At 34.8% G+C, this 18,041-nt stretch overlaps 2 protein-coding genes and 1 long non-coding RNA gene across 5 annotated transcripts; 2 read left to right on the plus strand and 1 right to left on the minus strand.

The window, feature by feature from the left end:
- Positions 1-8,068: 8,068 nt before the first annotated feature.
- On the minus strand, positions 8,069-9,448 carry LOC139859184 (uncharacterized). Of its 2 annotated transcripts, XR_011763123.1 has the most exons (5): positions 9,383-9,448; positions 8,870-9,267; positions 8,573-8,690; positions 8,288-8,385; positions 8,069-8,159 (listed from the first exon to the last, which is right to left on the minus strand). It is a non-coding gene; the product is annotated as an uncharacterized lncRNA (long non-coding RNA). The 2 variants fall into 2 exon arrangements; XR_011763122.1 differs by having other exon boundaries at positions 8,870-9,430.
- A 788-nt stretch (positions 9,449-10,236) lies between these two features.
- Positions 10,237-13,567, plus strand: LOC139886425 (1-aminocyclopropane-1-carboxylate oxidase homolog 1-like). Of its 2 annotated transcripts, XM_071870241.1 has the most exons (4): positions 10,237-10,869; positions 11,433-11,754; positions 11,936-12,097; positions 13,483-13,567. In XM_071870241.1, the coding sequence occupies exons 1-4, from the start codon at positions 10,337-10,339 to the stop codon at positions 13,519-13,521; spliced, it is 1,056 nt and encodes a 351-aa protein (XP_071726342.1). In that variant the 5' UTR covers positions 10,237-10,336; the 3' UTR covers positions 13,522-13,567. The 2 variants fall into 2 exon arrangements, with proteins under 2 accessions (XP_071726342.1, XP_071726341.1); XM_071870240.1 differs by lacking the exon at positions 13,483-13,567 and having other exon boundaries at positions 11,936-12,281.
- Positions 13,505-15,728, plus strand: LOC139886424 (1-aminocyclopropane-1-carboxylate oxidase homolog 1-like). The gene is made up of 3 exons (XM_071870239.1): positions 13,505-14,031; positions 14,561-14,882; positions 15,294-15,728. The coding sequence occupies exons 1-3, from the start codon at positions 13,505-13,507 to the stop codon at positions 15,540-15,542; spliced, it is 1,098 nt and encodes a 365-aa protein (XP_071726340.1). The 3' UTR covers positions 15,543-15,728.
- Positions 15,729-18,041: the final 2,313 nt, after the last annotated feature.

Raw genomic sequence — 18,041 nt, forward strand, 5'->3', positions numbered from 1 at the left:
TCTCTACTCACACTCTTCTCACTTCTTACTTCTTCTCTACTTCTCAACTCACTCTTTTCACTCTCACAAGTTACTCACAAATGAAATCACCACCCATATTTATACTACTACATGGAAACTTCTACACACTAGATTTTTCCATGGATAAATATCTAGATATTTTTACCACATAAAAATATCTAGATTTTTACATTTTAACATCTAGATTTTTCCTCATTAATATCTAGATATTTCTTTTACATTTTAATATCTAGATATTTACATATATACATCTACTAATACCAAATTTGCATTGTATTTTAAAAACTCCCCCTCAATGCAAATTTTTTTCTAACGATGTCTTGCAGACCATTCCAAGTGCTTCTCTGAATTTTGTAAACTTCGGTTTACTTAGGCTCTTGGTGAATATATCTGCAACCTATTCATCTGTCTTTGTTGGCACCATCTTGATCTCCCCTTCAAGGACCTTCTCGCGAACATAGTGATAGTGCACTTTTATATGTTTTGTTCTCGCATGAAAGACTGGATTTTCTGCTAGACGTATAGCTGATAAGTTATCGCAGAAAAGCTCTACTTGATAGTCTGTTGATTGATGAAGATCTTCCATTAGTTGTTTCAACCATGTAATTTCTTGTGTTGCTGATGATGCCGATCGATATTCTGCTTCAGTGCTTGACAAGGATACTGTTGGTTGTCTCTTACTGCACCATGATATTACTCCTGATCCAAGACTAAACATGTATCCAGTTGTTGACCGTCGTGTATCAAAGTCTCCAGCGTAATCGGCGTCACAATATCGAGTCACATGACATTATTTTGTTTTCTTGTATAAAATACCAAAGTTGATAGTGCCTTTAACATACCTTAAGATGCGTCGTACAACATCAAGGTGAGGCTTCTTGGGATTGCTCATGTATCGACTAACCACTCCAACTGCATAAGATATGTCTGGCCGGCTTAGTGTGAGATAAATAAGACTTCCGACCATTTTTCGATACATGGTAACATCTTGAAGACTTTTTCCTTCATCTGCTCGTAGTTTTGTATTCGGATCCATCGGAGTTGAGATAGGTTTGCAATTAAGCATTCCGTACTTTTGTAAAAGATCTCGCGCATATTTCTGTTGTCCCAGAAATAATCCTTCTCTTTTCTGCTCTATTTCGAGTCCAAGAAAATGTTTGAGTTCTCCAAGCTCCTTCATATGAAATATGATAGACAGATTCTCTCTTGTCCTTTGGATCTCCTCATAGTGATCTCCCGTGATGATTAAGTCATCCACATATACTAGCACTATGGCTAGTTTTCCTTGATCTTGTTTCACAAATAAGCTAGAATCTGAAGGAGCAACTGTAAAACCACTTTGTACCAAGAACTCACCAATTTTTCCGTACCAAGCTCTTGGAGCCTGCTTCAAGCCATATAGTGCCTTCTTTAATTTGCAGACATGGTCAGGATAGATTTTGTTCTCAAAGCCTCTTGGTTGCTCCATATAAATGTCTTTGTCAAGTTCTCCATGTAAGAAAGCGTTCTTGACATCCATCTGCCACAGCTTCCAAGATTTGCTAGCGGCTAAAGCTAGTAGAGCTCGAATTGTTGTGATCTTCGCCACTGGACTAAACGTTTCTTCATAATCCAGCCCATATTGTTGAGAAAAACCTCTAGCAACAAGTCGAGCTTTATACCTTTCAATGGAGCCATCTGATCGAGTCTTCACCTTGTAAACCCATTTACAAGATATTGGTTTTACATCTTTTGGCTTTGGAACTAAACTCCATGTCTGATTTTCTTTTAGTGCATTAATTTCTTCTTCCATCGCTTTCTGCCACTATCGACTTTGCGCTGCTTCTTCATAAGTAGAAGGCTCAATAGGTATTGATTCATCTACATGAGCAGCATTGGCATACCTTGGATTAGGTTGTCTCGGCCTTGTTGATCTCCTTAATTCTTGTGCATGCTCCTCGACTTCCTTTTGGCTTGGACGAACCTCCTCGGATATAGATTGATGTACACCAGTTTTCAATGGACTCTTTTCCTTAAAGTACGACCCATCTTCTTCTTTAGTTAGATTCAATACGTGCTCTTCACGTTCTTCTTTCTCTTCTGGAACTTCTTCTAATCCATGAGATTCTGGAAGCTCTATCTTTTGAAGTGACCACCATGAAGAAGCTTCATCAAATACAACATTTCTTGAAGTATGACACTTTCCAGTATTTGGATCACAACATCTCCAACCTTTTCTTGAATCATCATAACCAACGAAAATGCACCGAATTGCCTTCTTATCAAATTTGCTTCGTAGATGATCTGGTACGAAGACGTAGCATACACTTCCAAAAACCTTGAGATGGTTGACGGTTGGCTTGATCTTCCATAATCTTTCATAAGGTGAAATATATCCCAACTTTGTTTGTGGGAGTCCGTTAATCACGTACGACGCCGTCCTCATACATTCGGCCCAAAATCTACCTGGTACATTCTTACCATGAAGCATACTTCGACAAGTTTCGGCAAGGTGGCGATTCTTGCGTTCCGCCACTCCATTCTGCTGTGGAGTATTGGGGCAAGTTAATTGTCTTCTAATCTTGTGCTTCTCAAGATAGATATTGAACTTGGTCGATAAATATTCTCCTCCATTATCTGTGCGTAAGCACCTAATCTTATTATTGAGCTCACTTTCTATCTTCTTCTTGAACTCTTTAAACTTCTGAAAAGTCTCCGACTTCTCCTTCATGAAGTAAACCCACACATACCTTGAGAAGTCATCAATGAATGTCACCATATACTTCATTCCTCTAAGTGATGTTTGTTTCACTTGGCCAAAGACGTCTGAGTGTATGAGCTCTAGTGGTGTCTTGGACTGATGTTGTGACTCCTTGAATGGCAATTGGTGAGCTTTTCCAAATTGACATCCAGCACATATTGTATCTGTTCGGATATCAATTTGAGGAAGCCCGTTTACTATGTGTTTTACCATCATCTCCTTTAACTTGTTGTAGCCCACATGCCCAAGACGTTCATGCCAAAGATCAGCCGTCTCATTTTTTCGAGTCTTATCCACATATGCTGTTTCAGCAGATAATACATAGACCGACTCTATTCTTCTTCCTTGCATAATTGGATTGCCAACCACCTTCACTCTCTTGAATACGGACACATCTTCTGGTCCAAAGAGCACATAATTCCCTTCTGCTGTCAATTGTGGTACTGACAGTAAATTCTTCTTTAGGCCAGGGACAAGATACACCTTCTCGAGTTGAAGCTTATGAGATCCACCTTCACTTGGAATTATTGTCTTTCCAATGTGAGAAATAGACAACCTTGAATTGTCGGCTGTCAACACGACTCTCTTTCCTTTGTAATCATCCATTTCTTGCAGCTTCGTCTCATCATTGGTCATATGATTTGAGCACCCAGAATCAATGATCCAATCATCTTTGTAGTTTATTTTTGACTTTAAAGTTGTTGTAAGAGCTTGATCATCTATGTCAGCTTCAACAGAGAGTCCAGCTTCAGCATCCCATGTTTCCTCATTAATGGTTGCTTCGAATGTGACCTCTTTCTTCTCATCTCTTGTGGCGGCCACATTTCCTTCGAAAGTTCGCCTTTTGGAGAATCTACAATCTCGAGCAAAATGACCCTTCTTGCCACAATTGAAGCATTCACCATTCTTTCTCTTATCATTTTCCCCGTATTGTTGGCGATGATCTCTTCTTCCTTGTTGAGCTCCCCCTGAAGCGTTGCCTTTTGATTTTAGGTGACCCTTCCACCCATATGTCTTACTTTCTTTCATCGCCTCTTGTCTTCGAGACATAGCTTTCTTCTTATTGGTGAAGAGTGCTTCTTCTTCTCCTTTTATGCTCACTTCATTCATCTGCTTGGCTAATGCCTCTTGGTTAGCCAATAAATTCTCCAGCTCTATTAATGATGGTTGAGTAGGCCATCCTCTCACAGCGGCTATAAATCCATTATACTCGGATCTTAAGCCGTGTATGATAATTCTCTTCATCCTTGCATCACTCACTTTCTCTTCAGGGGCAAGTTGAGATATCTCACGGCAAATAGATTTCACCTTGGTGAAATACTGAGAAATAGATAGACTTCCTTGTGAGATACCTGCAAGCTCATTTTCCAAGAGTTGGAGTCGTGCTTCATTCTTCTTTGAAAATAATTTTTCAAAAGTTTCCCAAGCGGCCTTTGGTGTTTTGTCGTCACGAATGTGCTCCAATAGATCCTCCTCGATTGTAGTCTTCAATATAAATAATGCCTTCCCGGCCTTGATGTTCCATTTTCTCAAGGCTTCGGCATTTTCTTTCGGTGGAGGCGTTGTGTCACTGCCAGCAACTATTTTCCACAAATCCTGTCCTTGTAGGTAGGATTCTATACAAGTCCGCCAATAACCATAGTTGTGGGTATTGAGACTCTTGATTCCACTGCTCGTACTTGCAAGATCTGTCATCATGACGTCCAACGTCCAATAAGCTTGGTCCCAGACCAATGAGCTTTCACATTTCCTAACTGCGCTCTGACAGAATCTCCTTAGGGCCTTGGTGTTAACAAGTCGATGTAAACGTCCAACGTTTACCGATGAGTACCTCCACTAGCAATGGTCCCGAACGACCCGCTCTGATACCAATTGTTGGAAGCTTTGACAAGCCCAACACACCCACTATAGAGGATCTAGACTATACTAGACTCACTACACCAACACTTTGATGTTGGTTAGCCTTTAATTTTATGAATCCTTAGTGCACAATAATACTTAGGCGACAGTGTCGACCATATATCATTTAGGCGGTATAACCGACCATGTATCACTTAGGCGGCAGAGCCGGCCATATAATAAGAACAACACAAGTGCACTAAGAACTTAAACACAAACTAAGGCTTAACCGGAAAACTTAACAAAGAACACTTTTATTAATACAAAATACAATTACAATATTACTTACTTACAAGCTTTTCTTCTCTACTCACACTCTTCTCACTTCTTACTTCTTCTCTACTTCTCAACTCACTCTTTTCACTCTCACAACTTACTCACAAATGAAATCACCACCCATATTTATATTACTCCATGGAAACTTCTACACACTAGATTTTTTCATGGATAAATATCTAGATATTTTTATCACATAAAAATATCTAAATTTTTACATTTTAACATCTAGATTTTTCCTCATTAATATCTAGATATTTCTTTTACATTTTAATATCTAGATATTTACATATATACATCTACTAATACCAAATTTGCATTGTATTTTAACACCCAGGTCCGACCCACCTACCCCTCATTATGGTTTAAGGTTTGGATTCCTGTAATGCGGTTCGAGTTTTCGCCCGAAAGCGCGTGCGTGTGGCAAATGAAAGTATTCGATGCTAACGACTTTGCTTTTCAAAAAAAAAAAAAAAAGTAAGATAAAAAATCACCTATCTAGTGAAGGAACAACCTATAGATAGCTCTCTGTTTTATTACTTTACTACTATAACTAGACTTTAAGAGCCCGTGCGTTGCACGGTTGGCTCTAATAAGTAAGACTAAGTTTTAAAACAAAAGTTAATGATCATAATATCAAATGAACATTGAAAATAAAACATCATATCATAGTAGAAAATAAAACAAACAATGTTTTTCAATCCTGCAAATGCATTCAAGTTTTTGTATGATTGTTCTAAACATCAATATAGATAGAAAGCGCGTTTGTCAAAATAGTAGGTGAATATCCCGTTTATTCCAGGTTTTAAGCGATTTTCTTTTCTGATATGATCAAAACCGTACGTAACTGAAAGGTTTGGCTTTGTCTTTGAATTTTCTTGTTTCAACCGCCATTTATATTTCTTCCTTGCTAAATTGTAACATGAAACAATTTTTCCACTTCGTAGTCCAGGAACTCAGGAAGTAACAATGAGGCGGAATAAGTTATAACAATCATCATGAACAATAATTTTATTCTATTCTTCTTCTTTATTCGGACCCCAACCGAACCATTGTTTACATTATTTTTCATTTAGCAGCCACATAAGTTAAATGTTCATGTGTAATATCTATAGAATGTTTTTATTTTTTATTTATTTACCTCATTATGCAATATCATCCTTTGATAAGAATGGGATGCATTCGAGTTAATAATCTCACAGAATATCTCCATGAGGTAACAATTGAAACCCATTCATCAGTAAGGATACTAAGTGTATAAAACTCATTCTCATTCATCTATAAATTCCAGTAGCAAACTAAGATTTAAACCTATGTAATGTATTTGTGTAATCGTTGATCACTAATTCATTTATGTAATTAACAATATTTCTTTTAGTGAATAAATTCAGCTGAGGATGGAAATATGAGCCGACGTTTGTCATTTTCTCAATCATCTGACCACCCTTTTAAGATCTTTTATGTTAACCAATTTAATACACACGTGTATAGACCATGTTTGAGGGACAAACCAATTAATCCATTAAGTTAGCTTACCCATAGATACATACCTTTAGATTATAACAAAAAAACTGGAAGAACGCATCAACAAAGGCTAAACAACCAACTCAAGGTCATCGGGTGTAGTGCCTGAACCTCGACCAGCAACTACAAATAATAGGAAAAAAAGATTAAAACAATGTCGAACTAAATCAAGCTGCAATGATTAGATTAAATAAAAAAGGAACCAAAAAGTACCTCCCTTTCCCCACTACTTCTTAAACACCGAGAGCCGATGCATGAGGATGTTGCTAATGTCTCATAAGCGCGATTACCATTTTGCAGTAAGCTTATACCATCTCCAATAATCTCATAAGGCAAACCCACATCGAACCATTAGTCAGTGTTACTACTGTATTTTGTTATTTTTTCATTTTTCATTGCGTCCATTAGTAATATTAGTGTTAGATGACCATTAAATAGGAGCCAAATTTTAAGACAAACAACTAACCACAAATACACACCAAAAATGGTTAACCCATCGCAAAACCCGGAATAATCACAAAACATGAAACAAAGTTAAAGCAAGGAAATAATACAACCAAAATTTAATGTCGTTAACATATATGAAATCAACATGATACGCACATTAAAATTTAGAAAACCTTGAACCTCCATCAACAAACTGTAAACGGTCTGCGCAAAAACCATGCAACCAAGGCTATATTAACGCACAACGAACAAACGAATTACAAAGAACACAATTAGCAAACAAACAACCCCAAATAAATTTTCAAATATAAGCATGCATATAGTAAGTTCTTATGAGCTTGATTTGCACGCAAATTAATCACAATCATAATAGGACTTAATAAGAGCAATAAAACTTATTTGCAATACGCACATGAAATAAAAGTTTTAAGTTTCTCACAGTTGTTCAATAACTAATTCGATGTCTTCAAATGATGATTCCTTCTTTGCCTGCATTCAAATTGATAAAAAAATAATGTTTAACATAAGATATATTAAAAACTAAAAACTTATTCAAAACTCATCCAATAAAGTTAAACTAAACTATAAGATAAAGGAAAAATCCATTAAGACTTCAAGTTCAACTTTCTTAAAAAAAAAAAAAAAAAAAAACTCCATAAATTCTGGCTGCACATATTTATTGTTCTCAAGTAGAATATCCCTTTTGCTTGTCTGCTGCTTTCATAAGTAGTCAAGGAATTATGTTTAAAATCAAATTGGATCGACTTATGGAGGATATTTAGCATAAAAAAATACACTGTTTCAGAATATGTACCTATATGCAGTTTGTTAGTGTGGGTCCAAATAGCCCATATTTTTATTATTAAGAATACATAATTTATCTCATAGATCACACAAGCATCACAATACATATTATGCAATCGCAGTTTGTAATTGAAATTGCATTAACATAGGGGTTATTTTGACCCACAACCTGCAACCCGCATATTATGAACTAACATATGGGTTATTTTGACCCAAACTAACAAACTACATATAGGTGATTCAGCGGATTCTAAATAGCATGATACTGATACAACTCATATAGCATTTGAAACTGCATATAGCCGCATTAAATAATGATAATGATTGAAACAAAAAAAAAATATGATCAAAAAAAGATGACCTTTGTTTTCAAAAACAATTTATAAGCAATCCTTTGTGCACCTTCATATGAGTAATGTCATATTTGTATTTCGATGTTTACATTCACCTACAAAAAAACAACATTGTAAGATTGTTTAGTGTTAAGAACAATAAATAAACATAAGGAAAGAAAATTAATTCAAATTTAGGTTACCGATAACCATTATAAAAATAAATCGATTAGCATATATTTACCTATGAATACCGATAACCATTGTAATCATCAAAAAATTATCCTCAAATTCAGTTGAACCAAAGTCAATAGTTTGACTATAAAAGTCAATCTGTCTTCGCTGATTAATAGAATGCACACAATATCAATGTAGCATGACACAGGAATCATATCACCATCCTCAACATTATACATAACCATACAACAGCGATACTTATCATCAAAGTTAAACCAAAACGACCATAAATGACCAAAAATTGAAGCGACTTATAAAAACATAACAACAGAAAAAATTAAGCGTTACGTACCTTATCCTTCTTAATGACATCTCATTATTGAATCAAAAGATTTCCATTATCGTCACGATCATCCCCATAATTAGTGCTGACATTATCATCTTCAATTTGCAGGTTAAAAATGATTTTCCTATTTTAACAAATTGAAAGAAAATAAGCAATCTCAAATGGATTCCAACCCCTAACCTCTTCTTTTGAAGGCATATTATTTATCTCTACTAACTTTTCTAATTCCTTTTTTTTGCTATTTCGAATACCCCACTCAAATAAAATTATACGATGTAAGTTTATTCTAATACCGAATCAGACCTTTATGATCTTTTGAAGAATTCAACCACATATGACATCCAGATATATCAGGTCCTCTCGAAGTCACCACACATTAAAACTGAGACACCAAACATAAAGTTTTTTCTTGAAATTGACCCATTTCACTCGAGCCCGTAACTTAAATGGGAAACTGAAAAATTGGACGCGAAACTGATAATCGATACATGTAATAGAACATTGATAAATGAATCTGAAAACTGAAACGTGGATCACGAATCTTTAAGTTACGGGTGTCGATACAACCCATCCTATTAAGACCCGGCCGATTTGACCCGTCTAAAAGGATGGTTCGTTTTGGCCACAAGAATAAATTGTGTTTATGAATTCTGCAAACGATGGTTCGTTTTGGCCACAAGAAAGATACATGTCCATTAACCCTGTAAACAGCCACAAATTAAATCAAACAACATTAAAACACTTCATCTAATTCTAATATAAATTGACCAAAAGAGCTAAGTATTAAATTAACGGGAAGAAACCAAAAAAACCTACATTTGAAGCCATTTGATACTCTAATAAGCATCAACTTTTGCGAACTGTATTTGGATTCAGATAAATTAAAAAAACAAAAAACAGATGTGTGTACAGTTAACTATGGTACGGTTAAGCATAATATTAATATCAGTACATAATATAAAACTGAATAAAAAACTTTTTAGCATAACAATAAAAAGGAGTATGAATATGGAGTGATGGTTCCTTTTAATGAAAAATACCTGAAACGTTATATGAATTGCCGCAAAATTATGAATCGAAATTGATTATATCATCTACTTCGCATCAGGAACTTCGTGAACACAACAAAGTTTTCAAACGAATCGAGATGATAAAATTGTAAAATAATAAGATTTTGGATTTGTTTTAATTTAAACAAACCCTAATTGGAAAAAAAAAAAACGAAACTAACGAACCTGTGTTAATTTCATCTGAAACCACACGATGATGATGCCGGTATAACGGAACCCTACGATGTACCAACGATTCAACTACAATAGTATGTAATCGCATATGATGGTAGGCGGCGTTGATGGCGAAAAAACTGTAATCGGCGGTATTCCTTTTGAATGAAGATGTTCGGAATAACCGCCGGAGGAAGTGTTTGGGTGTTTTTTTTTTAGCAGCGTAATGGGTGTGTTTTTTTAGCATTAGCGATTTTTTTTTTTTTTTTTTTTTTGCTTATTTATGCGGACACGTGTCAGGTAGAAGGGTAGGACAGGTGTTATAAGGGGACCAATAAGAAGATAACATTTGGCTGGCTGGAGACAGATTAATTGGATGGATGCCATGTGGCAATAAGCCACATGGTTTGTAAAGGGCAGAGAAGAGATACATAGGAAAATAATAGATACAGTTGACTTTCTTTACATCCCAATCCCAATACAAAATCTATCTCATTTCAATCAGGATCTTATTTTTATTTCAACCTGCTCCCAAATTAGAGTAAAAATGGATATTATCAGCAATGAAGTTCAAGAAACCGAAATATACAATCGAGTTGATGACCTCAAGGCGTTCGACGAAACAAAATTAGGTGTAAAAGGATTAGTTGATCAAGGTGTAACAAAAGTCCCACGAATATTCATCAGACCACACGATGAACTTGTTCAAGATTTAAATTTCACCAAAGTGGACCTAAACATTCCTGTTATAGATTTAAGTGGCATTGAACAAGGTCATGATCGACGAATGGAGATTGTGGAACAAATTCGAGAGGCATCGAAAACATGGGGATTCTTTCAAGTGGTCAATCATGAAATTTCTTCAAGTTTGTTGGATGAAACGATTGATAGTATTCGTATGTTTCATGAACAAGATAATGAAACTAAGATGAAGTTTTATTCGCGAGATCGAATGAACATGGTGAGATTCGAAAGTAACATCGATCTGTATCAGTCTCGAACTGCTAATTGGAGGGATACGTTGACTATTTCGATGGCTTATTCTGAACTTCCTCCTGAACAAGTTCCTGTAGTATGCCGGTATATAAACACCTTTTCTTAAAACATTTTACTATAACCTGATCCTCCTTATAGTATCTATCAATTTCCATATCTTGCTGGTTATTCTGATTCTAATTTATAATAATTATCACTTATGTTTATTTATTTATTCCATAAGCGAATGGATCAATATAAGTTAATACTTGAGTACATAAATCGTAGACAAAATATCACCAATGGTCCCTGTACTATTTCCCGTCAAAGATGATTCCTGCGATTTCTATTTGAATCTCAGGTGATCCTTGTGGTTTGCATTTGATCACATGTGGTCCCTGTGATTTGCATTTGAACCATATGGACCATTGGTGATTCAAATGCAAACCACATGGACCATCTATGAAGGGAAAAAAAAAAGTATGGGTACCACTAGTGATTTTTGATACAAACCACATGGACCATTCGTGATATTATGTCTAATTTAAAATGTTTGATTATGACATTCAATATTAGAGACCTCTTGTTAGAATATCGGGACCCAACTAGTAGGCTATCTTGCAATTGTTGAAAACGAAGCTAAATAAATATATGTTTTTTTTCTTCAGAGAAACGATACTCGAATACATAAAGGGTACTACGATGCTTTGTGGTACTCTATTGGACCTACTATCAGAAGCCCTTAACCTGAACCCAAACTATCTCCAAGACATGGAATGTGCCCGTGGTCGCACTTTTGTGTGCCATTACTATCCACCATGCCCTGAACCAGAGCTAACTCTTGGAACTAGCAAACACACCGATCCCTCGTTCATCACTCTTCTCCTTCAGGATCATCTCGGGGGCCTTCAGGTCCGTTATTGTGACCAGTGGGTGGATGTTCCATCCGTCACTGGGGCTATCGTGGTCAATATCGGTGATATGTTACAGGTTTTTCCATTTTTTTATCACCCTGATTGTGCAGTTGTATACACTTTGTAAATATCTACTAGAAACTTTATAATTTTTTATATAAATTATATATATATATATATATATATATATATATATATATATATATATATATATATATATATATATTATAGAATAACAGCTCTGTTTTTCAATGTAGATTGTATCGAACGACAAATTCAAAAGTGCTGATCATAGAGTATTGGCTAATCATAAAGGACCGCGAGTTTCTATAGCAAGTTTCTTTACAGGTGTTGTTGATCCTCCAAAGATGTATGGACCTATTAAGGATGGAAACACACCTGCATACAGAGACTTCACGGTAACTGATTACCTAAACAAATTCTTTACAAGACCCATTGACAAGAGTGGTCTTGACTACTTCAAGTCATGAACAATGAACAATGCTTGCACCCTTATAGGATAATGGCTCGATTGATGTATGTATTTCATAAATAAATAATTTAAAAATACCAAATATATATGTGATGCGGTGAGGCGAGGCGAGGCGAGGCGAGGCGAGGCGAATGTATAATACGGAGTAATAAATATTACTGTATTATTTTAGTTATATTTATAACAGGTCTATTGTATACTCATGTGTTATATGAAATAATAACTGTAATGAAATGTCTTGACTGTACTATTTTGGGATTAGAACACTTCTGATTTCTGATCAATGTTCGTTTAAACATCTTCAACATTTAATGAAGCTAACATATACATCTTATTGTTTTAAAGTTCATCATCTCTTGATATCTACAACCTTCCTATAATAGCCTAGTGGTCAGGTCCATTATAATTACAAGAGGTCTCAGGTTCAAGCATCACTAGCACCATATATTGGGGTGACTAGGGAAAATGTTGGAATTGGTCACAGAATTACCTAGTTAGGGCACGTACGTCTGAAATAAATATAACTACTAATAGTAAATTAAGAAGTTCGTAAAAATTCAAATACCAATTCGTTAGCGTGTTTAACTATATGACCCAATATATCCAATATTCTATTGTATGTCAACTGTATTAACTAGTAATTTGATGTGCAAATGCTATATATTGTCCAATTATAACTTACAAAAATGTATTGTCTTCTTGCAAGATAAATATAAACTGTTAGACTTATTTGATGTTGTATATGTAAAAAGGTTTGTATTGGGATAACAGGGTGCTGTCTGGAATGTGTACCTGAGATTGTATTTGTATCACATTAGCTTTTCATTTTATTTTATTTTTCAATCCTTTTTTATTATGTTCTTTAGAACGTTTTATCGTTATTTACCTTGTGTTAAAGCTGTTAGGCGTTGTTTGGTTTCTTAGATACTGTTTCAAGCTATTTTAATGCTTTTAAGGGATGTATTTGTTGTCTAGGGCTATTTAGTTTGGTGTTGTTGCTCATGTTTTGCTGCAAATTTGCTGTTTTGATGATATCTTGCGTTGTTTTTACATTAAATATTCGGCTTGGTTCATGGACTTTGATCAAATCTGTATTCGTATTAGACCGTAATTTCACAGTTGGTGGCTTTGTATGATTTTAATATATGCAACTTGTGGTCTTAAATTAGTTATCCAAACTGTCAACTGAATGACTGATCAATAAAAAGCCGCCGGCACAACTTGCCTTTTTTATCTTCAAAACTTTGTCAGCATTTGACTTCTTACACAAACTAACAAAAGCAATTTGTTTAAATATTCACTATCAAACAGCATACTAATCAGCATAGAACAAATGGACATCTTAAATGATGATCGAACTAAGAAACTAAAAGCTTTTGATGATACAAAGTCTGGTGTCAAAGGACTAATCGACGCTGCAGCTGGTGGAGTTGTCGATATTCCAACAATATTCATCCGACCTCCTGATGAACTTGCAGAAGATCTAGAAGTTACTAGAACAAGTTTATTACAAATTCCTGCAATATATCTTAATGGGGTCGACAATAAGGCAAGTTCAAGAAGAGAAAAAATCGTTGAACAAGTTAAACAAGCATCGGAAACATGGGGTTTTTTTCAAGTGGTCAATCATGGAATACCGATAAAAGTTCTTGATGAAGTTTTGAAAGGTGCACATGAGTTTCACGAGCAAGACGTTGAGAAGAAAAAAGAGTATTATTCGAGGGATCCCGAGAGGACGGTGAAGTTAAACACGAACTTTGACTTTTACTTGTCGAGAGCTGCAAATTGGAGGGATTCGTTGATTATTGATATGGTGAAATCGAATCATCTTGACCCTCAAAATCTTCCATCTATTTGCAGGTACATATTCAATTCATAAACTTTTTTTTTTTTAACCATAGGGCCTTTGGCCTAGCGGTATCAAGGAGCGCATTTGACCTTGAGGTCATGTGTTCGAGTTCTGCTTAGGACATTATACGTGTAAAATTACCTGCTTAGGACGCATCTCATGGGGGGTTTCTCAGTTGGCCACGTTACCTTATGGGTGCGGGTCCCGTGGTTTCCTCCCGACACGTAACACGGATATAATCGGGTGAGTGGCTTCACTTCTGGTGGTCCCATCAGTGACTTCAACACCACTGTTAAAAAAAGATTCATTTAACTCTTTAGAAGAGGCTGTTGCTACCAAACTAATAAATATAGTTAGTTTGACCCAATTTTGTTTTTATTGATAGCTTTTTAGTATTATTTGTTTATCTGTATAATAAAAATAATTATAAAGTTTAAGGTTTATAATGACCAATTTTTATGTCTCGAACGAAAAATTCTAAATTATTAATATAAGAGGCTGCTGCTATGAGATTAACTTGTAATATGGTTATATGTGCAGAGATGCTACTGTTGATTACATAAGCCATCTAATGAAGATTGCAGACACCCTTTTTGAGTTACTATCAGAAGCTCTTGGGCTTGAATCGGACCACCTGAAACAATTGGAATGTGAGAAGGATAAAAACGTTGTCTTACACTACTATCCTGCATGCCCCAAACCTGATCTGACCCTAGGGATCGGCAAGCACACCGATGCTACTTTCATTACTATACTTTTACAAGATGAGGTTGGGGGACTAGAAGTTCTACACGGAAACAAATGGGTTAACGTTGAACCTATTCCTGGTGCTCTTGTTGTCAATATCGGAGATCTTCTTCAGGTACTTTTCTTGCGATATTTAAGTGTTGTAGGATGGGAGGTTCTAAGAGTAATGGAAGTGGACACCGTTATCAACGGTGTTCCACTCCGGAGACACTGTAAAACAATGTCTCCTCACACCCCAAGCAGTACGTTGTTCCAAGCAGTGTCCCTAGCAGTTGGGAGACGCCGCATATTGCTTTCTTTTTGTTTTTGCTTTTTTGTTTGTTCATGACACTTCTTTCACTCCTCTGTTTTTTCAAGACGATTTCTCCCAAAAACACTGTTGTTGACAACCGTCACCAGTCACCACCACATTGTTGTTGACGGTCGTCACCACTGCCCGTGCTCTAACTTGTTTAATTGGCCGCCACAATTTAATATTGAGCATTCATAGTAAAAGGATATATGTGACTTTTCTTAATCCGTGTAGATTATATCAAATGAAAAATTCAAAAGTGTTATCCACCGAGTATTTGGCAATGTAACTCGATCGAGAACCTCTGTTGGGTGTTTTTTTCATGGTGCATCTACACCTCCGAAAACTTATGGACCCATCGAAAAACTAATCGCGAAAGGAAGTCCAAAGCTTTTCAAAGAATTCACTGTTGCAGATTATTTGATGAAGTTTTACTCAAGAGGAATTGATGAAAAGTCTGGATTAAACGGTGTTCGGATCTAACAACATTTTTTCCGAACTGATAGAATGACAACAAATATTTCATAGTATCAAGATTACTTCTTTTTAAATATGTAATTTGGAGTTTGGTCATTTTTATGTATAATGCATATGTGCAATTTATGATTGTTTATGAACCATGTTTTAGACTTTTATATTGAGAATGCTAGAAAACTATTTTGATTTTAATTTATAATAATTATCAATTATTTTTAGTTATGTATTCTATTCAATACTCATACATATAAATCCTAGACATAATATCACAAATGTGTAGGATTAATGTGTAATGTACAACATATAACTATATAGCCAATTTCATTTGAGCCTTCGGGGTCACACACATATACACCGAGACGTCAAATAAAATATATATATGATGTATATATATTATTCAAGTAACAAAATAGTAAATCGAAATTAATTCATTTACTATTCATATGAATAGTAAATAAATCGAAATTAATTAATTTACTATTCACATGACGAAATTATTAATTATAAGTTACATAACATACCCCTGAAGTATTTGAGAAATACGACTTTATGATATATATTCGTTCTAATTTGTTTGGATTGACGGACAGATTTTTCAAAAAGGTTCACGGGTGTTTTGAAAAAATATCTTTATATATTGTACCAAATTAGTTCATATCGTATTCTTTTCAGTGAACTAAAAAACACATATTTCATATTTTGATTTCATAATATTAACCAAAGGTTGATTAATATTACTTGGGTTTGGACTAACATCCATTGACGGTCGTTTGAAGTGTAGTGTGGACTATCCAAAGAGACGGTCATACTTTTGATCGTAAGTTTCTCTCCGTCTCATCAATTCTTCAAGAAAATGTATATCGTTAACTCCTCTTTTGTTTTATATTCATGACAATTATTATGATGTAACTGGATCATTGAGAAAGATTAATCGTGTGCATGTTTTATTAAAAAAGTGAAAATTTAATCTTGTTAAATTTTGTTCATAAAATAATAAAAGATTATTATTTTAACTATCCGCTGCGTTAATCTGTTTTGGTAAAAGTACACACGATTTTTCATCAGTGGTATCCGAGCCGCTTTTACACCATCTTAATTGTCGTGTGACTATTCTTTAGATTTAGCTTTCTGGTATATTGGTGAAAGTCGAAACCTTTTTGGTTTTTAAAGTCAACTCTGTTGATCTAGATTTAACCTCATGACGCACAAATATGATTGAAAGAATATCACTATTTTAAATTGTAGATTTAATTGTTATGGCTTGAATATTTATTATAATTGCTGATTGTTTTATTCCATGGTTATACACATGCATTGTAACCATAGACAAGCCATATTTAAGTTTTAATAATGTAGTTATTAAAATTGTGATTGCACACATAGCTCATAATGCCCCGACCTATGTATGATTGTTGTGATTGTTGATTACGGCAATATTATATCATGTTGATTATTTGTATTATTAGAAAGGCCATTTTAAAGCCAATGTTGTATTATATTTATTTTTCATTTTCATAGTATTGTATTTAAGTTTATTCTAAATTGTAAAAGTATTATATTAGTTGTATTTTTTAATTTTAAATAAATGTAACAAGATGAAGATTGAAGATAAAATACAACATGCTTTTGGCTTAGAAGATGGCGAACAGGTCAAGTAGACAACGATGGCGTTTGTCAAGTTTTCACTTGATTCTTGAATCAAGTGGGAGCTACGATATTACCCTTAGTTTGACCTATTGATTCCATGTCGGCTCATGAGATCAAGCATAGGATTTTTGGGCTAGGCTATGTGTGTGTGATGCATGGTATGGTTGTGTTTTATGTTTCTGCATTTATATTTAATTGTTGATTATAATATATGTTAAATGTTTTTTGATGAAAACATCAAATAAAACTAGTAACGAGTTTCAAAGGTTAAAATTGATGATTTTAAAAAGGTTAAACTCTAACGAGTTTAAAGTTAAATATTTTTTTTTTTGAAACTCAAATAATATATATATGAGCGACATCTTTTAAAAATGTTTTAAAATGATACACAATGTGTATTTGTTATTTTTCATATAAAATAAAATAACAAACTAGACGCATAAACACGATTGACATATATAAAATTGGTTAGAATGATTTTTAACAAAAAGTGTAGCGAATCTTGTGTGCATGCATTATTCGTTAACACAAACATTTTCAAAATACCCTTCAAATTTAAGTCATGCCACCCAATGAGCTTGCATACACTCTTCGTTATTTTTTAATTACGGTGAGATCTAATCGAATTATAGCTACGAGGTGGATTTTCAGTTACGAGTGAGACTAGGCTGAATTTCCACTGTTTCCAAATTGGACGACTTAATCGTATTCACGATGAGATCTGAGTTCGAGGCAAGGATGGGACAAACATGCCAATAGATAATAGTGGTTTGTTAGACTACACATATCTCAAGGTCCCATAAAGATCTAAGAGTTGTACCTGTGATGCAATTGGTACTCGCTACCTACCAGTAGACT

Source organism: Rutidosis leptorrhynchoides, chromosome 1 (assembly GCF_046630445.1).
Source record: "Rutidosis leptorrhynchoides isolate AG116_Rl617_1_P2 chromosome 1, CSIRO_AGI_Rlap_v1, whole genome shotgun sequence".
In the NCBI taxonomy this organism is placed as follows: Eukaryota; Viridiplantae; Streptophyta; class Magnoliopsida; order Asterales; family Asteraceae; genus Rutidosis; species Rutidosis leptorrhynchoides.